The 25,000-nt window shown below is 40.1% G+C and overlaps 2 protein-coding genes across 2 annotated transcripts in view; one reads left to right on the forward strand and one right to left on the reverse strand.

Moving 5' to 3' along the window:
- Positions 1-25,000, forward strand: part of LOC109928483 (PRP6 pre-mRNA processing factor 6 homolog (S. cerevisiae)) — a 94,537-nt gene that overhangs the window by 24,001 nt on the left and 45,536 nt on the right. The gene's annotated exons all lie outside the window — the stretch shown is intronic.
- LOC125485457 (pre-mRNA-processing factor 6) lies at positions 2,257-24,506 on the reverse strand. Its single transcript, XM_048608371.1, has 8 exons — positions 24,354-24,506; positions 22,526-22,688; positions 16,215-16,333; positions 15,835-16,053; positions 6,634-6,756; positions 5,596-5,717; positions 4,851-4,989; positions 2,257-2,451 (listed from the first exon to the last, which is right to left on the reverse strand). The coding sequence occupies exons 1-8, from the start codon at positions 24,378-24,380 to the stop codon at positions 2,296-2,298; spliced, it is 1,068 nt and encodes a 355-aa protein (XP_048464328.1). The 5' UTR covers positions 24,381-24,506; the 3' UTR covers positions 2,257-2,295.

The raw sequence follows: 25,000 nt of genomic DNA on the forward strand, positions 1-25,000 counted from the left end.
CTTTGAAATAAAGGCCAATATTCCATTTGCCTGCCTACTACCCTGAATGCTAGCTTTTTGTAATTCATGAACAAGAACTTCCAAATCCTCCGCTTCATAGCTTTCTGCAGATTTTCTCCATTTAAATAATATTTAACTCCTTCATTCTTCATTCTTCCTTCTGAAGGGGCATAACCTCAAATTTGCCTATATTATATTCCAACTGCCAAATTTCTGCCTGTTCACTTAACCTGTCTATATCCTTCTGCAGACTATTATTTTTACCACTTGCCTTCCATCCTATTTTTGAGTTATTCATAAACCTGGTTATAGTGCATTTCATTTTCCTCGTCCTAAGTCATTAATATATATTGTTAATAATTGTGGCCTCAGCACCAATACATGTGGCACACCATTGGTTGCAAGTTGCCATCCTAAAAATGTCCTTTTATCCCAACTCTGTCTTCCATTATTTAGCCAATCCTCGATCCATTCATGTCAGCCATGATCACATTAAATGGCAGAGCAGGCTCAAGGAGCTGAATTGCCCACTCAAGTTCTTATGAACCCAAAATATTACAATTTTACTTGATAAGGCATTGAAATGAATCAGTAGTTTTAGCAGTCTATAAATAAAAGGTACAGAGATTCCATGCGTGTACAGGTTTATATTCCTAAAACAAACTGTACACTTCCTCCCTGAACAGACATGTTTTCCTTGTCAGCAAACCTCGAGGCAAGTTTATAGTGCCATAGCTTAAGGTGAATCACTCTTCAACTCACCACCTTTCCATAATGCAAAAGAGTATGCCTGAAGTTTACTTAATCATCAAACCACGCAGCTTACTGGAACAAAGCTCCTGTAAACATAATATCAATTGTGCAGCCGGAACATCCTGTTCACCAAGATGCTTTTTTTTGTGCATTCAACATGGGTGTTGGTTGGAGAGGCTAACACCTATTACTCATCTCTAATTGCCCTGGAGAAGATGATGGTGAGCTGATGCCTTGAAACCCTGAAGTCCTTACACTGCAGGGACACCCATAGTACTATTGAGAAAGGAGTTTCAGGATTTGGACCCAGCAAAAGAGAAGGAATGGTGATATAGTTCCAAGGCAGAATGACGTATGACTTGGAAGGGAACTGAAAGGCACTGGATTATTGGACCATGTGGAGCAGATGGGGAATATCGTAGACCACTGACAAATTCAGCTAAAGGTATTTCAGGTAATGACTAAGATAATTCAGAAATGGTTCTTTAGTGTAATATCTTGCTCAGTATCAAGTTACTTCCTTGGTCAAAGAGCTAGGATCTGAATGTTTAAAAGGGAACATTTTGACATAAAAAAGTGTTTCACGTTGTTTTAGAACACTGTTTTCCACACATTCATGTACCTCTAAGATCATTTACGTAAACAACTGTCCCCTGGCAGATTTGAGAAAATAACTAATATTGCCTTTAAGAGGAGAATACATGTAAAGGACTAAACAGAAACTTTTTTTTCTATTATTCATTCGTGGGATGTGGGCGTCACTGGCTGGTCAGCATTAACTGCCTGTCCTTTGTTGCTCTTGAGAAGGAGGTGGTGAGCTGCCTTCTTGAACTGCTGTAGATTGATCCACAATACCCGTAGAGAGGGAATTCCAGGATTTTGATACAGAGACAGTAAAGTAACAGATACATTTCCAAGTCAGGATTGAATGTGGCTTGGAGGGGAACTTGCAGTGGAGTGTCCTAGATGGAACTGGTCGTGGATTTAGAAGGTGCCATCTGAGGATCTTTGATGAATTTCTGCAGTGCATCCTGTAGATAGTACGCACTGCTGCTACCGAGCGTCGGTCGCTAGTACAGGGATTGGATACTTGTGGGTATGGTGCCAATCAAGCAGACTGCTTTGTCTTGGATGGTGTTAAGCTTCTTGAGTGTTGTTGGAGCTGCAGACATATAGGCAAGTGGACAGTATTCCTTCACACTCCTGACTTGTGCCTTGCAGATGACCGACAGGAAGGAAGGTGGTGAGTCACTGGTCACGGTATTCCTCACCTCTGACCTGTCTTTATGCAGCGAGTCCAGCTGAGTTGATGGTCAATGGTAACTCCAAGGATGTTGATAGTGGGGAATTAAATTTATTATTATACCAACATTTAGTAATGTAGAGACAAGAAATATTTTCAATTCATCCATTGCTTGGAAGATTTCTATATATTAGTCACATAATATTATTTAAAACATACAGCAAAAATATTCCTTTAAAGCAACAATGTAGATTGTTCAATTATTATTGATGCATCCATCTAAGGGAGCACTGATTATATCAAGTATAAATTTGAAATGCTCTAGATTTACTTACTCTTGCAGTGGGAGCACTGCTTCTAGCTTTAGCCAACAGTCTTCGTGCTCTTTCATATTCATTATTTTCAGACTCCAGCTTAACAGCAGCCAACCAAATCTCTTCACTGTTTGGGTTAGCCTATTACAAAATAAAAATATACAATGAATCCAAAATATACTTACTGAAATTAAAGAACTATAACACCAATATTTCACCTTAATCAAGAGATGTGGCATTGCTGACTACATCAGCAATTATTGCTAATCCTTATATGCCCTGGAAAAAGTGATGAGCTGCCTTCTTGAACCACTGCAGTCCTTGCAGTGGAGGAGCATTCACAATGTTGTTAGGAAGGGAGTTCCAGGATTTTGATCTAATATCAGTGAAGGAATTGTGATATTGTTTCAAGTCAGGATGGTATATGACTTGGATGGGGGAACTTGCAGGTGGTGGTGCTCCCATGCATCTGCTGTCCTTTCCCTTCTCGATGACAGGGATCATGGGTTTGGAAGGTGCTGTTGGAGTTGCCTTGGTGAGTTACTGCAGTTCATCTTGTAGACGGTACACATGACCACCTCTGTATTGCTGGTGGGTTGGCATGGTGGCTCAGTGGCTAGCACTGCTGTCTCACAGCACCAAGGACGGGTTCAATTCCAGCCTCGGGCGACTAGCTGTGTGGAGCTTGCACATTCTCCCAGTGTCTGCATGGGGTTTCCTCCAGGTGCTCCAGTTTCCTCCCTCAGCCCAAAGATGTGCAGGTTAGGTGGATTGGCCATGCTAAATCACCCATAGTGTCCAGGAATGTGCAGATTAGGTGGACTAACCATGGGAAATGCAGCGTTACAGGGATTTGGGTGGGATGTTCAGAGAGTCAGTGCGGACTTGTTGGGCCAAATAGCCTGTTTCCACACAGTAGGGATTCTATGAGGGAATGTTGAAAGCGATGAATGGTGCCTCAATCAAACAAACTGCTTTTATTGGATTATGTTGTTGGAGCTGCATCCAGACAACTGTAGAATATTCCACCACACTCCTGACACATGCCTTATAAGTGCTTCAGAGGCATTGGTGAGATAGTTGGTGATTTACTCAGTGAAGAATTCCTAGCCTTTGACTTGCTCTTCTGGCCACAGTATATTTATCACTAGTCCAAGTCCAGATCAATTTCTGGTAATGGTAATTCATTAAGAGTAAATGAATAGGGCAGTAATTGAATGGGTTAGATCTGTATTGTTTTTTATGCAAAGGTCATGCATGAGCAGTTTTCCACATTATTGGATAGATGCCAGTGTTGTACCTGTGCTGGAACAGCTTGGCTCAGAACACAGCTAGTTCTGAAGCACAAGTCTTCAGTACTTTTGGCAGAATGTTGTCAGGGCCCATCACCTCTGCAGTATTCAGGTCTTCCGCTATTTTATGATATCAAATGGAGTGAACAGAATTGATCGAAGACTGGCTTCTATGATGCTGGGGACCACTGGAGGAGGCCAAGATGAATCAGCCACTTGGTTAAAGATTGTTGCAAATGTTTTAACCTTGTCTTTTGCACTGACGTGCCAGCTTCTCCTATCACTGACGACGGGGATATTTGCTTAGCCCCATCTCCTATTTGTTTTGTTGTACCCCACTATTCACAACTCAATGTGGCAGGGCAGCACGTTTACATCTGAGCTTTTGGTGACATAGCAGCAATTGTTAGCGAGCAATCGCAGATGACAACAAAATTGAGGGAGGGATTTTGGCCTGAGCACCTGAACGGACTGCCACTTTTCGAACTTTATGTATCCTGCTGAATCACAAGAACGGACAGACAGAGCCACAAGTTAAATGTCTTAGCTGAAAATTGACACCTCAGACAATGCACTGGTTATTATATGATTATATGCTCCTGCCTGGAATGGAGTTTGTTCTGGTATATTTTTAATCTGAAAGAAGAGTGTTATTAATTGATCCAGCCTGGCATACCACTATTTTTATTATTGTTCCACGGCATTTAAAATGCATACTAAATTAGGCAATTAGTAACTTTGTGAAAGGAACTAAAAACTTTTATTCATAGGGAGCCCTAATCTGAATCAAAAAACATATATGTTAGTAGAACTTGATTTCTATGAACACAATTTCTAATACGTTCAAGAGATGCCTACTCGACGAAAAGTTCCGCTTCTAACCCTGGCAGCAGTCAAGGACTTTTTAGTCTGTCTTACCTTTCAGTCAGAAGATAAAAGGTATGACAGAGTAGCAGAGAAGACAGGGAGAAAAAATATTGCTGCTTTAGAAGGTTATTTAAACCAAATTACCAAATCAATTTTTGATGCAAGGTTATCAATACGATATGCAACTGTTTGTCTCTGAAGATGCTGTCTGAGCATTTCCAGCTCCCAGGATTTGTTGTTTTGATACAAGTTTTACAGTATCCATAGAATTTTGCTTTTTTGATTATTGATACAATATATAACTTGACACCATATATCAGGAGACAATTCAAAGCACTTTCCAAAACTCTTATCAAACACCACAATGTTACTCATACAAACCTGAAATGCAAGTGCAAGAATACTTCTAGCTGCAGGCACATCTCCAGCTAACCATTTGGATTTAGCTCCCATCAGCCAAAGAACTTCCGCTTTTGGGCAGTGAGCCACGGCCCTCTGCAAAAGAGCTTCCAAAGATTCTCTGAAATAAAATAGGATCATTTCATTTAAGTTTTCATGTTCGTTCCAGGAAAACCATCCATTATTTTTAAACCAGATGTAACTATAATTATGGTCAGTCGCTCATTACAGCTTCACATGTAATGAGGCTTATTCGAAATTTTTAAAATGGCATAAAATCATGCAATCACCTCGTGTTATCATGCAAGATATTTCACAATAAGGTGGTACATAGGAAACTGCACTTTAATATTTAAATACATGTGAAAAAACTTAAGATTCTAACTTAAGGGTAGGGCCCTTCTAGGAGTAGCATGCATACCTCCAAAACAGGAGTCTTTGGTTCAAGTCTCTCCTACTCCAGAGGTGTGCAATAACATCTCTGACCAGGATGATTGGAAGATATCTTTTATCTTAATGGTTAAGACATACAGACTATAATCGTGACTTAACGTGATAGCAGCTTATTCCTATTGTTTTTACATGACTTCTCATCAAATCTAGTCTACGCATAATAAAAGTTAGCCAAACAGAAATAGAGGTGCTCAGACTAACACAAAAAAATTATTTTGTGATCATCTTTGCCAAGTACAGTAATGCCAGTGAAATAGAAATGTTGTAGTAGTACCTGGTGCCATAATTTTTTTCAAAGTACGCAGCTCTCAACCACACACTTTTTTTGCTTGGAAAGACCTGGAGGGCATGTGCATAAATTGCTCTCGCACATTCAAGTGCTCCATGAGAAATACACTGAATAATAAAACAGAATTAAACATGAAACAAATTAAAATGATCTTAACAAATTACAAGAAGTAATAAATAAACATTGAACAAATCTACAAAGTTTTGGATTCAAACTATTACTAAACTGAACAAACATACAATTTCAACTGCTCAGCTCCAATCATATTTAGTCTGGGAATAATTTTGTCAAAAGGTAAATCATAAATGACAGCATATTTACTACTGAGCTTATTTCACATGTTCCAATGGAATTTTAAAGGAGTCTGGCATTTATCTAGTAACTTTAAAAATGTCATCATGTTCCAAATGAAGTGCTTTTTTAAAATGTAATCACTGCTATAGCATTTTAAAAAAGGAGCCAATTTACATTAAACAAGTTCCCAGAAACAGCAATTAGATAATGACCTTGGATCTTAAAGCCAACCTTAGAAGCTTTTGACCTGAGTTTAACATTGCATACAAAAGACAACAGTGCAACACTCCCTCAGCATTGCGCTAGAGCATCAGCCAAGTTACTGATCGTTTATTCGCTCAAGGTTAATTGTTTTCCAGGTCTTGCTGCATAGAGCATAGACGGCTTAATTATCAGGAATACTATTCAACACTAACCAGTTAACATACCCAATTCTTAAATTGGAAGGAAAGTCATTGGTGAAGTAGTTGTCAATGACTTGGCCTAAAATTCTATGCTGAGGAACTCCTAAAGAGATGTCATGGGGTTGACACGAACAACAACTTTTGCGCTAGGTATGACTCCACCGTTTGGAAAGCTTTTCTTCTGATTTCCACTTACTTTAGTATTGCTAGGGCCCCTTGATACCATACTTGGTTAAATGCTGCATTAGTGTCAAACAGAGGCAGAGACACTCTCACTTAATAAAACTTGAGTACAGTTTTTAATAAAAATATTCTCCACACTTACACTTTCTGCATCCTCCATCCATGCATGCTTTCGATCTTCTTCTTCAACTCCAATTCCAATAACTGCACGAATAATGGCCTGACAGGTGGCAACACTTCCTGCTCTGTCACATTCTTCTGCATCCTGCAAAGACAGGAAAACTATGTGAGCTGCATTAAAGAATTAAATCAACATTTATATTACAGATAAACAGAGCCAGTTATGTAGAATGAACAAATTTTAAATAAAAGCTTTCAGTTAATTTTTACTAAAGTAATTGAATAGAATTTCAAACAAACAATATGGAAGTTTATTTGTATAGTTACTTCGGACATTATTTACAAAACAAAATCCTCAGTTTATGTCCCAGCTCACATCTACCGATAGTCACCAAGATTTCTAAGACAGATTTAAAACAAAACCTAGAATGCGATTTGTCTGGAGTACACATTCTATCAGAAATTGTTTATTCATTTTAATTCTGTAGAGAGTTCCAGAGTATCCTATTACTGCAATCTTGTTCTATAAGGAAAAGGGAGAACAGGTTAGGGTATGATCAACAAATACATGCTGATGCTATGCACTGGAAACCCAGAGGAATCTAGTTTAAACTATTGGATTATATTAATGAAAATGCTTTAATAATTGCAATGTCTCTAAAATGATTATGTTCAAAAATAGGATATTTCAAATCAACATCGCTCCCCTATAAATGTTAAAGTATTGTTGTAATTGCTCATTGACCACTTACTAAACCCTTCTAGGAATGATCAGTAAACAACTGAGGTAAACACTTTGGTCAGGAGCTACAAACTCTATTCAAGAATTCAGGTCAAGGAAGTACATAAAGGAACTATTGCAAATCTGAGCTAAGTATTTCTAGCTTTCAAACTGTCACATTATCATTTTATCATTATGGTATGTAACCAGGAATTCTGTACAAGGTGCTACACAACATACACTAAACAGATACAGGTCTAGATCTTGCAATAAACAGTGAAGCAAAAGCCCTCCCAATATCTGAAAGTAAGCGTTCAGAGACCCAACATACTCTGTAGCAAGAATTTCAATTCTGTTGATGCACAAGTGACTGTACCATCGTTTAAGGGGAAATGCCAAACTATAGACCAGTCAGTCTTACTCTGGTGGCGGTCAAATTGTTAGAATCAATCCTGAGAGATCGGATACATTGTCACTTATAAAGGCATGGACTGGTCAGGGATATACAGCACGGCTTTGTTAAGGGAAGGTCATGCCTTACAAGTGCAGTAGATGTTGTCCATGTCAATTTTAGTAAGGCATTTGGCCAAGTCCCACATGGCTGACTGGTCAATAAAAGCAAAAATCCATGGGACAAAAGGTAATGGTCATTGGCTGCCCCTGCAAATGGAAAGCTGTTTCATGGTGTTCTATAGGGCTTGGTGTTGGGACCCCTGCTGTTTGTTTTATACATTAACGATTTGAATTTGAACATATGGGGCACAATTGGGAAATTTGCAGACGACACAACTTGGCTGTATAGTGGATAGCGTAGAGGATAGCTGTAAGTTCCAAAATGATGCAGATGGATTAGTGAAATGGGCAGGGAAGTGGCAAACTTCAACTCCGATAAGTGTGAGGTAATGCATTTAGGGAGGTTGAACAGTGAAAAGGAATACATAATAAATAGGAACATACTAAGAGGGATAGATGAAGCGAGTGGCCTTTGTGTGCAAAGGTCCCTGAAGATAGCATATAGGTAAATAATGTTGTAACATAGGCATACAGAATGGTCTCCTTCAATGAGCAGAGGTATAGAGTACAAAAGTAGACGTATAATGAAGAAACTGTATAAGACACTGATAAGGCAACAATTGGAGTACTACGTGCAGCTTTGGTCACATTACAGGAAGGAGGTAATTGCTCCTTTTTGTAGCAGAATCACACTGAATCTATACATATGACAGTCCAATATGCATCAACTGAATAAAATAACACATTCCTTACAAACAGGTTAATGTTTCCATTAAAATAATGGATTGATAACTGTCAGATCAGCAACAGTAATTTCTCAGTTACTAATTCAGATTTACGATTACCAAAGCTTGTACAAAAAAAAAGTGCATGTATTCCAAAACAATTGCCCTAAATTATTTACAAATTTGCCTGGCACAAATTATTTCAAATAATTGACAGGAAGTCAATTATTAAGTTTGGTAACAAATTTGTTTGTTGATAACTTATCATAAAATTGACAAAACAATTGCATGGTCGCAATACATAACTAGACATATAATTTAAAAAACACAATGAATACTGAAAATAAACCAAATGACATGTCTTTTTTTTTAAATAACATTCTCAAAACATCCGAAGACTGTCAGAACATCTGGAGGAAGTTCACTGGTGAGTCAGACACTAAGCAAACATTTTACCATGAAATGTGCCTTTGATTAACTGAAGCAGTGAGCCAAATCTAAAAGTATGACAATCAATCCTGCACGCAATTGCCAGGGAGCAAAAAGTTTTACATTTCTTTATTGATAGGCATGTTTAAATTAAAAAACTTACTAGCCTCAATTACAGTTCAGATCCATTCTGCTTTGACGTTTAAATTAAACATGTTTTTAAATATGCATATTAGATAATACCCTCAAAAGTACGATTAGCACATAGGACAGTTTCTACCAAATGCCCAAGAAGGCAACCAAAATTAGTCATTTTCGTCCTTCTCACCAAAATGGCACACTTCCTCTTTTAGAATCATAGAATCATACAGTAAAGATGTCTTTCAGTCCATTATCTCTGCACTGACAAAAAAACTATTGAAAATCTTCACTAGTTCCACTTTCCAGCACATTGGTCCACAGTCTTGAATGTTATGATATTTCAAATGCACATCCACATAACTTTTAAAGGTTGTGAGGTTTCCCGTCTTAACCATCTCCCCAGGCAGATTCCCATCACCTTCTGGATGAAGAACATTCTCCTCAAATCCCCTACAAACTCCCTTTTCACATTAAAATTATATCCCCTTGTTATTGAATCTTCAACTAAAGTAAACAGTTGATTTCTAGGTGACATTGTCCATGCACCTCAATCTTATACATTTTAATCAAGTCCCCTCTGAGCCTTCTCTGCTCCAAAGAAAACAACCCAAGTTTATCCAGAGATAGTAGGAACTGCCGATGCTGGAGGATCTGAGATAACAAGGTGTAGAGCTGGATGAACACAGCAGGCCAGGCAGCATCAGATAGCTAAAGTGCTCCATCCTAGGCAACACCACCACAGTGAATCTCCTCTGTAACCTCTCTAGTGCTTTTATAATCTATGCCACAAATGATGAAGGCAAGTGTTCCATATGTCGTCTTAACTACCCCAAAAACGTGTGTTGCTGCTTGTTAATTCTTCCAAAGTGCATCTCCTCACACTTACTGTTAAATTATGTCACTGCTCTGCCTATCTGACCAATCTGTCTATATCCTCCTTTAACTTTCGACCTTCTTCCCCACTTTCAACTACTTGGCCAATCTTCATATCTGAAAACTTATCGAGCCCCCCACATTTTCTTCCATTTCATTTATGTATATTATGAACATTAAGGGACCCAGCTCTGATCCCCGTGATACATCACTGGACACAGGCCTCAAGTCACACAAACAGTCCGCTACCACAACCCTCTATCTCCTACCACTGACCCAGTTTTGGATCCGATTTGCCAAGTTACCCTGGATCCCATGTGTTTTTTTAATCTTTTTTATCAGTGTCCCATGTGGGACCTTGTTAAAGGATTTGCTAAAATCCATATGGATACCATTAACTGCACTCACTCAGCTATATACCTGCTCATTGCTGAAAAATTGAAATCAGATATTTGTTAGACATGACCTCCATTTGACAAAGCCATGCAGACTATCCCGATCAAATCTTGCCTCTCCAAGCTGAGATTTATTATTTCGTTCAGAACTTCTTCCAACTTTCTCGACCACTCACTATTCTGTAATTCCCTACTTCATTTCTACCAGTCTTCTTCAAAAGTAGAACCACATTAGCTGTCCTGTGAGGAATTAAAAATATGGGTCAGACGCCCTGTAATTTCCTCTCTCCTCCTATAGCAGCCTGGGATCCAACTCATCCAGACCTGGGATTTGTACACTTTTAAGCCTGGCAAAACCTCCAATACCTCCTCAATGTCAAACTGTTCAAGAACCTCATTGTCACTCTTTCCAAATGTGTACCTATTTCCTCCTTCACCAAAACGAAGACAGATGTGACAGAAGACACCCTAGCGGTGTCCTCCAACTCCATGCACAGATTGCCCCCTTGCCCCGAGTGAGCCTTCTCTTCCCTGGTTATCCTAATCCCCTAGATATATTTGTAGAACATCTTGGAATTCCTGCTAATCTTACCATCAGTGTTTTTCATGCCCCTGTTTGCTCTTTGAATTTCTTAAGTTCACTCTGCTCTTTCTATGCTCCATTAAGGCTCCCGTTTAAAAGCCTCTCCTTTCCTTCTTATCCAGTCCTGAATACTTCTAGACATCCAGTATTCTCTTGACTTTTCTCACCTACATCTCACTTAACTGAATATGCTGGGTCTGTACTCTGGCCAATTCTATTTGAAATGCCTTCACTGTCCTGCTGTAGATTTACCCAGAAATAGCTGCTCTCAGTCCACTTTGGCCAGTTCATGACTATTTTAATGATATCTACCTTCCCCCAATCCAAAATCCCTTTTTTGCAGGCCATCTTTATCTTTTCCATAACAAACTTAAACGTCCAGTTTTGGTAGTCACCATCACTAAAATGCTCTCCCAGTGTCACCTTGAGCACCTGTCTGGCTTTGGTCCCCAGACTGAGATCTAGCACTGCACTGTCCCTCGTTGGACCTTCTACATATTGATATGAAAAGCGGTCCTGAATAAATTTCAAGAAATCTGCCCCCTCTAAAACCCTTTAGATCACGACTATCCCAATAAATGTTGGAGAAGTTGGAATCCCATAATATAAATTTGCTAGAGATAGTAGGAACTGCAGATGCTGGAGAATCCGAGACAACAAGGTGCAGGGCTGGATGAACACAGCAGGCCAAGCAGCATCATAGGAGCAGAGAGGCTGACGTTTCGGGCCTAGACCCTTCATCAGAAAAGGGGGAGGGGAAGGGGGTTTTGAAATAAATAGGGAGAGAGTGGGAGGCGGATAGAAGAGGGATAGAGGAGAGGATAGGTGGAGAGGAAACAAACAGGTCGAAGAGGCGGGGATGGGGCCAGGAAAGGTGAGTGTAGGTAGGGAGTTAGGAAGGGGATAGGTCAGTCCAGGGAGGACGGACAGGTCAAGGGGGCGGGATGAGGTTGGTCGGTAGGAGATGGAGGTGCGGCTTGAGGTGGGAGGAGGGGATAGGTGGGAGGAAGAACAGGTTAGGGAGGCAGGGACGAGTTGGACTGGTTTTGGGATGCGGTGGGGGGAGGGGAGATTTTGAAACTTGTGAAATCCACATTGATACCATTGGGCTGCAGGGTTCCCAAGCGGAATATGAGTTGCTGTTCCTGCAACCTTCGGGTGGCATCGTTGTGGCACTGCAGGAGGCCCAGGATGGACATGTCGTCTGAGGAATGGGAGGGGGAGTTGAAATGGTTCGCGACTGGGAGGTGCAGTTGTTTGTTGCGAACCGAGCGTAAGTGTTCTGCAAAGCGGTCCCCGAGTCTCCGCTTGGTTTCCCCGATGTAGAGGAAGCCACACCGGGTACAGCGGATGCAGTATACCACATTGGCAGATTTGCAGGTGAACATCTGCTTGATGTGGAAAGTCTTCTTGGGGCCTGGGATGGGGGTGAGGGAGGAGGTATGGGGGCAGGTGTAGCACTTCCTGCGGTTGCAGGGAAAAGTGCCGGGTGTGGTGGAGCTGGAGGGGAGTGTGGAGCGGACAAGGGAGTCACGGAGAGAGTTGTCCCTCCGGAAAGCAGATAAAGGTGGGGAGGGAAAGATGTCTTTGGTGGTGGGGTCAGATTGCAGATGGCGGAAGTGTCGGAGGATGATGCGTTGGATCCGAAGGTTGGTGGGGTGGTACGTGAGGACGAGGGGGATTCTTTTTTGGTTCTTATTGCGTGGACGGGGTGTGAGGGATGAGGTGCGGGAGATGTGGGAGACACGGTTGAGGGCGTTCTCGACCACCGAGGAGGGGAAGTTACGGTCCTTGAAAAACGAGGACAACTGAGATGTACGGGAGTGGAATGCCTCATCCTGGGAGCAGATGCGGCGGAGGCGAAGGAATTGGGAATAGGGGATAGCATTTTTGCAGGAAGGTGGGTGGGAGGAGGAGTATTCTAGGTAGCTGTGGGAGTCGGTGGGCTTGAAATGAATATCGGTTTCTAGGTGGTTGCCCGATATGGAGACAGAGAGGTCCAGGAAGGGGAGAGAGGTGTTAGAGATGGTCCAGGTAAACTTAACATTGGGGTGGAAGGTGTTAGTGAAGCGTATGAACTGTTCGAGCTCCTCGTGGGAGCACGAGGCGGCGCCGATACAGTCATCAATGTAACGGAGGAAGAGGTGGGGTTTAGGGCTGGTGTAGGTACGGAAGAGGGATTGTTCCACGTAATTTGCTATTATTGTTTTCACACAACTCCATGAACTGTCTACATTCTCCTCCTCTATTGCTCACTGACTGTCTGGGGTCTATAATACACTTTTGTCTGCTTTTTATTCCCAAGCGCTACCCACAAAGCCTCACTTGAAGATTCTTCCAGAATACTGTCCCTGTGCTGCGGTAATTGACTTCTTGAATAATGCAACACCACCTGCTGAATATCCTTACCACAGAATGTTGAGTTGTTCGTCCTGCCCCTCCCTCAACCAAGTCTCTGTGATGGCAACAAAATCACAATTCCATGTGTCAATCCACACCCTTAACTCATGTGCCTTACCTGTTACACTCCTAACTTTGGAAGCCAATATGCCTTGCCTTACTCTCATGAAACTCAGCGTGGCTGAAGTCCCCCTGCCTTGGTTCCTTTACTAACGTATGCCACGTCTTTATTGTATCAATATTTTGTGTCCCTCCCTCTGCTGAACTAGTTTAAGTTCTTCCCAACAGCATGAGTAAACCCACAAAGGACAGATTCCACCTTTCCTAGAAATAGTCCCAGTGATCCAGAAATTCAAATCACCCCCTCCTGCATTGACTCTTGAGCCATGCATTCATCTGCTTTATTCTCCCTATTTCTGTACTGATGAGCAGATGGCAGAAGTAATCCAGAGATTACAAGCTTTAAAATCCTGCTCTTTAGTCTACTGCTTAGTTCCTAAATTCTTGATGCCTCATTCTACCCATATCATTGGTACCAAGGTACACCACGACCTTTGACTTATGACCCTTCCCCTTCAGGATGCCCCCTGCAGCTGCTCAGTGACATCCCTGACCTTAGCACCAGGGAGGCAACACACCATCTTGTAATTATGTTTGTGCCACAGAAATACCTGCACGTTCCCTTAACCAATGAATCCCTATCACTATTGTTCCTGTTTGCTTCTTCCTCCCCTCCTGTACAGTCTGGCTGCTTGCAGTGCCAGAGCCTGGCTCTGTCTGCAGCCCTTATCAGCTTCCAAAATGGAATACTGATTTGTGACCCAGACCCCAGGAGACTACCTGCCTGACTCTTCAACTGCCTGATGTTCACCCATTTCTTTCTTTCTTCCTGTACGGTGAGCTGCTGCAATGTGACCACCTCTCTAAACATGCTATCCACATAACTTTCAGGCTTGCAGATGTGCTGCAGTATTTCCAGTCACCCCTCAAGCTCCAAAATACCAAGCTCAAGCTTCTGAAGCTGGGAGCACTTCTTGCTCTCATGGTCATCTAGGACACTGGTAGGATCTATCATTTCCTCCTACCTGACAGATCACATGTTCCACTTGGCTGACCTCACCTGAAATGACAAACTGGAACTTAGTCTTACCTGCTAACTTTTCAAATTACTTAAAAGATACTCCCTTTTGCTCAACTTTAGTCTACTTTTCTTATTCACTACCTCTTATTTATGTCTGGTGCTTCTCAGTTAATCCCATTATAATCTCCCAGCTCTTGGACCTTGGGCTGCTCCTGTCCCCAATGATCTGTGAAAGTAGTTAAGAAAACAAGACAGCAAAGAAAGAGAAAAAAATCCCTCCCCACCTCATTCAAATCCTACTTACCAAACTGCTACACTCCACTCACTGCTGGTTACACTCTGTTTAGTTAAGATAGCATTGTTTAGATAATGTGGCTCTAAATAGATAACCAAAACTTTTGGGTGTAATTTGGTTACCGTATCAGTCTGCACACAAGTATTTTGCAGGACACAAGGCACAAGTACGAATTACTTTCTCTCTTCGAAGAATTTGTCTATTACAGGACTAATACTTTTTATTTCATATTCTCTACAGCGCTTCCCTAACCTTGTTGCAAACAAAACATTTCTGTCAGGAAGAAGCATCCAAAAAAATTAAAACTTAAATCATGATGGTAAGGGTTTAACTACTGAAGGATTTCAGAGTCAAAGTTAAAAAAACACGTTTATCACTTTATATACAGTCAAGCCTCCAGTCACTAAGGACTTATATTTACATTGAGGTGGGATTGGAGATTTCTCAATGTTATCTGAAAAGTCAAGTTCACCAATTCAGTTGCAGTTTACAGTGTGTCATGCAAAAGGGATGGTGTTCCTTGATCATTATAATAACAATGAAAATGTATTTGTAATTTGTAAGAGTAAAGGGACAATTGCTATGATTCTTTCTTTGAACCTAAAGTTGAATATTTTCACGGGTATTGTAAAAATTAACATAATACAGGCATATTTTGGTAAGAGTTCAATCAGGTTCTGGGAGCTTCAATGTATAGCAGACCTTAAAAGAACCTAAATAGGAAAGATCTCAAACATCTTTTAAAAAAAAAACTTGAAATCTGATGATGCCCTTTGCTTCCTTTTTTGAAAAAAGGTTTTGCAGTTACTCAAGTTACCTTCACACTGAGGTATGTGAGAGAACGAATTCAATCTTCATAGCTAATAGAATCTAAGATGGTCAAGTGTTATCACCACTTGCTTTGAGCAGATTATGCTGGTAAATATATAATGGTAGCAGACCATCAATTTTTAGTTTAGGTCTACTATACTGTAAGTATATCAGATTCAACTGACTTAACTTAATTCTACACGTGATTCAGCTCAATTGAAAAGCTCTGACTGATACTCACACCAACATTTAATTACCTGAATCCACTGTTCTCTATTAATTTCCACTCCATTAGCTCTTAGTGAAGTAATAGCTCTGTCAATAATTTTTTCAACCATCTGGGTGTTTCCATTAGCTTCTTCTAGCTTTGCTGCAGTAATCCAAATATGCCGATCCGTTGGGATATTTTCTCTTGCTTTGTTGAGTACTTTTCGAGCATTCTCATAGGTCTCCAATCTTGCTAAAGCAAGCCAAAGCTATTAGAGAAAAAATAATTTAAACTTTAGATTCACAGTTCTGAAATATGCACGTTTGAAAAATCTATCTCCTTAGTTTGAGGACCCACTAAACAAAATAAGCAAGAATCGTTATTATGGGGGTTTTCAAAAAAGAAGAACCTTTACCCCTGCATACTTACTTCAACACTTGTAGGGCAGCACTCGACAGCTCTACTGAGCATAATACGTGCATCTTCAGGTTCCTCAAGTTCAACTGCTGCTTTCCATAAACGCACTGAATTGGGCACATGCTCCAGGGCTGAAAACAAAACCATTTCATTTTACTGAGCAACATGAAATGTGCACATTAACTGAGTATAATAAAAACTGGTGTGGGAAATATGCAGCTCAGTTAGCCAAGAGAACATTTACTACACTGATGTAAGCTATGCTGATTTGAATGATAGAGGCCCAATACATAGCGCAACCTCCTGCATAAAAAGAAACGAGAACAAAGTAACATATACTTTGTAGATTACTTCAAGTTTCCAGAACAAGTAGTAAGTGATTTTAAAACAGGAAAGAACATCAGATTTTTATTATGCACTAAGACTGCAAATTTCCTAGATTGAATCTCCTAACCAGCCACGGTCACATTGGATCATTTGCAACATAAACTGGAAACCTGAAAACCTGCTACTGAAACTAAAGGATTTTTACTTATTATTTGTTTCATTATCATAAATCAATTGAGTTACGACGATTACAAGTTCTACAGACTTACTAGAGCCTATAAGTTACCAAATAAACTACTGTACAGTTTTAAAAAGCATTTACTGTTAAATCATTTTTCATGTGGAGTTTAATTTTCTTGTATAACCAACTAATCTAATTCCAAATATTGATTCTATGCCAAAACAATTAAAAAAATATATAAACCAGTTAAACAGATTTGAAACAGGTTTCAGGCTTCAGTGGGTCATAATTACTCTTTAGGTCAAAAGCAATGCTTCGTATGCGTTAGTATTAATGCCAAAACAAACAAAGCAATTTTGAACTTGTTATTATATATTTTTTCGAGTCTTTAGAACAGTTTTTGAATGAACCATAGAATCCCTAGTGTGGAAACAGGCCTTTCAGCCCAACAAGTCCACACTGACCCTCAGAGCATCCCACCCAGACCCATCTCTATAACCCACTTAATCCACACAGCGGGGGTAATGGAGTCAGATACGTTAGGGACATTTAAGCGACAACATCATGGGCCGAAGGGCCTGTACTGTTCTATGTTTTCTAGAACTACTGGAATGCAAGTTGACTTCTCATGATCACATTTTCTAAAAATACATGAGAAATAGGAAGCACCAATCACTGCATATTTTAATAAAACCTACAAAACTGATGAGCTAGAGAGCGACTCTCAGAAGCAGTTTCTATCATGTTTGTATTTGTAAATTCTGTACGTGTCACATTTATTTCAAAACCTCAAAAATTTTCATTGCAAAAAAGGAATCGTGATGAATAAAAGATTTTCTACATAAAAGAGTGGTGAGCAATTAATTCAGACACTAAACATCCTTCAGTTTCTTTTACATAAACGTGTCTCCAAAAAATTACAAATCATGCACCATTTGAACTGACCATCCTCAATTTTGGGGACAACGGAAGTAATTGAACTCTGGAAGAAATCATCAAACCATTGAAGGACCTCAACTGAAAACTAACAAATGAATGCCTCTATAATACAGCATGTGTAGTATCCACCATGCTCTTAATTACATGCTAAATAATTAATTCTCCCCAACATTACATACAAGATTTCTTCTGAACGTTATCTGAACGTGCATGTCCAAACAAGCTTTGCGAACACACCCACTGCTAAGTGCCAGATAGCGAAGGAGGATATGACGCCAGAAATTGACACACTATTCAGGGAGGCTAAACCAAAACAGCCTATTTTGTCAAGTCAGTTGAGTGAGTTTTTTTTGTTTCTTCATTTGTTTCTTCAAGCTAAACTGAAATGTTTTATTGGGCTTTCTCAGTAAAATACTTAACTACCTGCCCATCAGATCAGTTTTGTAAGACGAAGTGGATCAATGTTGGGCAGATCGAAGGAGACCAAGTAAAATGTTATTAGTGAATAAACAATATCTAATTCTAATGGGATGCAAGTGACCAATGGCTTGCAAGGTCATTTTAAATGACAGTTAAGAATCAATCACTTTGCTTTAGCTCTGGAATAACATGGACAACAGATCAGGTAAAGATGGTAGTTTTAATTTCCTAAAAGGACAATAGTGAATCAAATGAGTTTTTATAACAATAGCTGGAGAGTCAAAAGCAAAATATTGTGAATAGTGGATATCTGAAATAAGAACAAAAAATGGTGAGAGAATTTAGTAGGTCAGGCAGCATCTCTGGAAGAGATAGTGCTATCATTTAGGCTGCACTTGCTGATACCAGCGCATGCGCTATGCACCTCCTTAAATCTTTAGATGCTTATTTAAACAGGTTCAGGTTTTTAAAAGAGATGTGGATGTGAAAATGAGTGTGTGCATGAGTAGGTGTGTGTATGACTTCATTGGGTGGGGGGTGTGTGGGAGAGAGAGGGTTAGAACAGATGCGGGGGGGGGTAGTGTTGCAGGCAATAAGAAAGATCAGCATGGAAGGAGGGAGAGAGTTAAATTAACAGGCAGCAGAGGCTGATGCTTGTAGACTGAATGCCTTTCAGTGCAAATCCAGCCACCTAGTCGGTGATAGTTGTCCCCAGCTAAGGGGAAACCTATGAGAAGGGGGGGCAGTCAACGAAGGACTGAGGGTGTTGTACTTAAGAACATAAGAACTAGGAGCAGGAGTAGGCCGTCCGGCCCTTCGAGCCTGCTTCGCCATTCAATAAGATCATGGCTGATCTTTTCATGGACTCAGATCCACTTACCCGCGTTCTCACCGTATCCCTTAATTCCTTTATTGTTCAAAAAAATATCTACCTTATCTTTAGAAACGTTTACTGAAGTAGCGTCAACAACTTCACTGGGCAAGGAATTCCATAGATTAACAACCCTCTGGGTGAAGAAGTTCCTTCTCAATTCAGTCCTAAATCTGCTCCCTCTAATCTTGAGGCTATGCCCTCTTGTCCTAGCTTCACCTGCCAGTGGAAACATCCTCTCTACTTCTATCTCATGTATTCCCTTCATAATTTTATATGTTTCTATAAGATCCCCCCTCAATCTTCTGAATTTAAAAGCTATGCGATATATGAAACAAGGCAAATGAGCTTGTAGCACAAACTGAAATTGGCAAGCATGATGTTGTGGGTATCACAGACATGGCTGCAAGGTTAACTAAATATCCAAGGATATGCGTCCTATCGAAAGGATAGGCAGATGGGTGGAGGGGTGGTGTTGCCCTATTAGTAAGAAATGAAATTAAATCAATAGCAAGAAGAGAGAGTTGGGAGGTGCAGAATCTGTGTGGATAGAGTTGAGGAACCACAAACAAAACAAAACTCCCTGCTGGGAGTTACATGCAAGCCTGCCCGTAGTAGTCAGGTTGTGAGGAAGAAAAGGCATGTAAAAAAGGCACTATTACAATAATCATATGGGGCTTCAATATGCAAGTGGATTGGGAAAGTAAGGTTGGTAATGGATCTCAAGAAAAGGAATCTGTGGAACGTGTACGAGACGGTGTTTTTGGAGCTTGTGGTAGAGCCCATCAGAGAACTGGGAAATCTGGAACTGTTGATGCATAATAAGACAGATTTGATGAGGGAGCCATAATATGATACAATTCACACTACAGTTTGAGAGGGAGGAGCTGAAATCAGATGTAACGCTTTTACAATTGAGTAAAGGTAACAAGGACATGAGGGAGGAGCTAACTAAAGTAGATTGGAAGGGGAGTTTAGCAGGGAAGACAATGCAGCAGCAATGACAGGAGGCAAAACAGAAATTCAACCCAAGAAGAAACATACTAAGGGCAGAAGAAGGCAACCATGAGTGACAAGGGAAGACAGGGACAGCATAAATGCAAAAGAAAAAGCACACAATGTGGTAAAGATTAGTGGAAAGCCAGAGGATTGAGAAAAGCCTATAAAAACCAACAGAAGATAAGAAAAACAAAACCAATAAGTGGGGAGACCATGAAATAGGAGGTTAAGCTAGCGAGTAATTTAAAAGAAGACTGCAAGTGTTTTTTTAGACATATAAAAAATAAGCGAGAGGCAACAGTGGACATCGGACCACTGGACATTGAGGCTAGAGAAGTATGAATGGGGACCAAAGAAATAGCGGAGGAACTGAATTTGTACTTTCCATGAGTGTTGACAGTGGAAGACATCAGAGGCACACCAGAACTTCAAGACAGGGGCAGAAGTGAGCATAGTGGCCATCACCAAGAAAGTGATGCGGAAGCTGTGAGGTCTGAAGTTGAAAAATCACCCAGACCAGATGGACTACACCTGAAGGAGATTGTACAAGCATTGGTGGGGCCCTCATGTGGCACAGTAGTCGTGTCCACACCCCTGGACCAGAGAGGCCTGGGTTCAAGTCCACCTCACCAGAATTGTGTAATGACATCAATGAACATGTTGATTAGAAAAACAGCTTAAAAACAAAAAAAAAGGTATTGATAATGATCTTTCAGGAATCATTGGACTGGAACATAGTTAACATAACACCCCTGTTGAAGAAGGGAGGGAGGCAGAAGACAGGACACTACAGGCTGGTTAGCCTGACCTCAGTTGTTGGTAAGATTTTAGAATCCACTATTAAGGATGAGATCGCAGAATACTTTGAAGTGCATTGCAAAGTAGGGCTGAGTCAGCAAGACTTTGTCAAGGGAAGGTTGCACCTGACAAATCAGTTAGAATTTTTTTTTGAGGTGGTAACAAGCAAGTTAGACAAGAGAGAGCTGGTAGACAATCAACTATTTGGATTTCCAGAAGGTTTTTGACAAGGTATCGCACAGGAGGCTGCTAAAATAAGGTAACAGCCTTAGGGGCAAGGTACTGACATGGATACAGGATTGGTTGCCTGGCAGTAGGCAGCAAGGATAATGGTTTTTTTTTAAGGATGACAGCTCATAACCAGTGGACTTCTGCAGGGATTAATATTGGGACCACAACTATTCACGCTATTCATTAATGATCTGGATGAAGCAACTGAGGGCATTGTTGTTAGGTTTGCACATGATACAAAGATAGGTACAGCAACAGGTAGTGTTGAGGAAGTGGGAAGACTTGGACTGGCTAGGACAGTGGGCAAAGAAGTGGCAGATGGAATGCAATGTGGGAAAGTGAGAGGTTATCTCAAAGTGTTAGGAAGAATAGAGGCATGGACTATTTCCTAAATGGGGAAAGGCTTTAAAATCTGAAGCACAAAGGGACTTGGCAGTTCAAGTTCAGGATTCTCTGAAGGTTAACATGCAAGTTCAGTTGGCAGTTGTGAAGGCAAATGCAATGTTAGTATCCATTTCAAGAGGGGTAGAATACAAGAGCAGAGATGTACTACTAACACTGTATAAGGGCCTAGTCAGACCACCTTTGGAATACTGAGAGCAGTTTGGGGCCCTGTATCTAAGGAAGTGTTGGTGTTGGAGGGGGTTTAGAGGAGGTTGACAAGAATAATCCTGAGGAAGAAGGGCTTGTCACGTGAGGAGCAGTTGAGGACTATGGGACTGTACCTGATGGAGTTTAAAAGGATAAGGGAGGATCTCTTTGAAACTTACCAAACAGTTGGTATGGGATGACCAATGAGTGGGTGAGAGTGTAACAAAGGGGACAGACTACTTGGAATACTGAAAGGGGGGCAAAATGTGCTTCGTGGTTGAATCACATTGAAACTGGCAAAAATGGTGGAGGATGGCCTGTTGAATATGAGGGCTTGAAGAGTGGGAAAATGAGGAAAAGGAAAACCTATCTTGATGGTCATTCCAACTGAAGCTAGCTTTCTTTTTGTTCATTTATCAATTAATTGAATTTAAATCCCACCAACAGCCTAGGAAGAATTCAAGCTTGTATCTCTGGATCACTCGAGCCTTTAGTTTACTGGCTCAGAAGCATTACCCCATCATGGTTGGAAGTCAGTAATTCAGTTTTGGTGAGGGTGCAAAGCAGGCTTTGCTCATCCATGGGTTACCCACTATAAACTCTGCTGATTTTACTTTCCATTGTTCTCCGCAGCAATGCAATTCTTTTTGATTGTCCCAACAGATATTCGTTTGATCTACGAATGACATTGGCAATTTAGTGCCTATTAGTTGACAGCTGTTTTGGGGAATGACAAACACAAAGATGAACAACGTACTACTCAGTTGCTTGGAGTTTTGTTAAGTTCAGATGCATAAGCCAAACAGTTTTAATTGCAGTTGCAATTTCAATTGCAATTGTTCGGAGGAAGGGTCACCAAACCTGAAACGTTAACTCTGTTTTCTCCTTCACAGATGCTGCCAGGCCTGCTGACCTTTTCCAGCAACTTTGTTTTTGTTCCAGTTTAATTGCAAACCTGGTACTCACCTTTTCTCAAAACCCGTTTCTTGGCTCTAATGTCAGTTTCCAATTCTGCAGCTCGTATGTAGATACGCACAGACTGCGGCAGGTGTCGGACTGCGTTTGCTACCACTGCTTTAGCTGTGTCACCAGGCTGCAGTCGAGCTGCTTCCAACCAAACATCTTCACTCTAGAAATATACAATGCAATTTACTGGAAATAAAATCAACTTTATTTACTTTTAAGTTTATTAATCTTAAAGGTTATTATTGCTTTTTCTGACAAGCAGCAGTCTTCACAATCCCCAACCATCCTTAATGCAGCATTAAGGTATCTCCGTATTCTCTTACGGAATTGGGCATATATATTACACTTTAACAGTTGCCAAATACCTCAGAGTGGTAATCATAAAATAAATACATAATTCTTATGCAAAGTGGGTTAAAAAGGCAATTCACCTTCATACTTCTTTAATTTTCTGATTAGTAAAAGATATTTTATTTCAGGCTCCTACAGTTTACTGGGTAAAATTACAATTCTTTCCATTTTATATCATACCCACCTATTGAAAAGGCATCCAAACTACCCCAATTTCTTAACTAGGCACAATTTACATATCCATTTGCTATTTGTTCATGCTAACTATTCTTAAATACTTCGGGGGGGAGCGGGGAAGACTGTGGCAGCAGTTGCTAATGCAGACCGAGTTAATGATACAGCTAGCAATCACCAGCTAATCTTTTCAATGGCGGTCGTTGCAACAAATAGATGTCATAATATCAATTACTTAGCAAACAGTCAAAACTAAAGCTATTCCACGTGTGTGGCAGAAATCCTGATACCCATTTCTTGTTCAATTTTCTGGATCTATAAAGTGAATGCAAGAGTGAAACACAATTCCAATCACTTACAAATTATTATTTTACCCTGGTGCATTGCCTACCTCCAAATAATCAGTGGTAGACCTTTTAGTTACCATGGCAGTGTGCTCTGGATTTTCTAATCTTGCAACATACCATAACCTCTTCTCATCCCATCTTGATAATTTACCACAAACCTTTTACAGACTCTCCAAACACTTGCTCTCTATCTATTTTTCTTCCTTTTTTTTGACATGAATGATCAGCTATGTTAAAGACACTATACAAGTCTACACAAGGAGCACAATATTGTCTCCGATTCTGAGAGAACACTGCATGAGAGGAAAAAAATAACTGCATGAATTCCAGTTTAAAAAAAAAAGGAAAAAATGAATCACAGAGAACAAGCAGTCTCATTGACAGTTTTTCCCTCCTGGTACAAGATGCTATTAGCTCTAAAAGTGGCAAGAGAATTTCACAATTAGCAAGAATTTTAGTTTGCGCAAAAATGGACACACTAGGGTGTGCATTTTTAGCTAAGATTCTGCTGCTGAGCAAGTGTTTATGAAGAAATAAGCAGTTATGGATATATAGAAATTACAGAAATATACTGCAGCAACTTGACACAACAAACACAAAGCTATCCATAAATATGAATTACATATTATAAAATGAAATACATATTACCATATAAAAACGGAAAGAATTTCAGGGTATGGTAATATGTAAAAAAACAAAGTTGCTGGAAAAGCTCAGCAGATCTCGCAGGGTTCTGAGGAAGGGTCACTGGACCTGAAACGTTAACTCTGTTTTTTTCCTACACAGATGCTGCCAGACCTGCTGAGCTTTTCCAGCAACTTTGTTTTTGTACATATTACCATACCCTGAAATATAATCTGATAAAACTAAATGGAACAAAGTCCTCATTAAATGAAATACTGAAGTGAAAAGCACATTCAAGGCACAACATCAAGCCACCTGAAAATACTGAATACCTTCGGGCACATTTCTGTTCCCTTCATAATTAGGTTCCTGGCCACCTGCAGTTTTCCTGTTACTTCCTCAAGCCTCGCAGATGCAATCCATGCTGGAGGATGATGAGGATTGGTCTCGCGTACTGATTTAAGCAGTAATCTGGCTTTTTTAATGTCACTGTTACAAGAACATACAATTTAATATTTAAACAGACTTTCTTCTTCCAAATTCTTAAACATTATTGTTTAAGCAGCACATTTGAAAAGAAATCATGAGAACATTTGCACTTCTGGTTAGTGTATTTTAGTAGTAATCACTCATTTGTAAAAAAGTAGCAATAAAAAAAAATTCAAGAATATCAAAATCATGATCAATTTTGATGGAGCAAGTCAGTTCCTCAAAAACTGCCCCAATCGTCATGACATGAATTTTCTAAACAACCATGTCAGACAGTATAATGCTGCCAATTGTTATTTCATAACACAAGTGCTTAAGGGGTGTTTTAGCACTTACTATTAAAATTCTTTACCTGCAAATAAAGCTGTGACATATTACCACTGTTGTTAATATTTCTATTTCTTTCCACAAAGTTCTGAAATATCTTTAATCTTGTTTGTATTTAATTTTGACTTAAGCTTGTACATATTGTTTATATGCAGATCAACAG

Source organism: Rhincodon typus, chromosome 19, assembly GCF_021869965.1.
Source record: "Rhincodon typus isolate 14 chromosome 19, sRhiTyp1.1, whole genome shotgun sequence".
Classification (NCBI taxonomy): Eukaryota; Metazoa; Chordata; class Chondrichthyes; order Orectolobiformes; family Rhincodontidae; genus Rhincodon; species Rhincodon typus.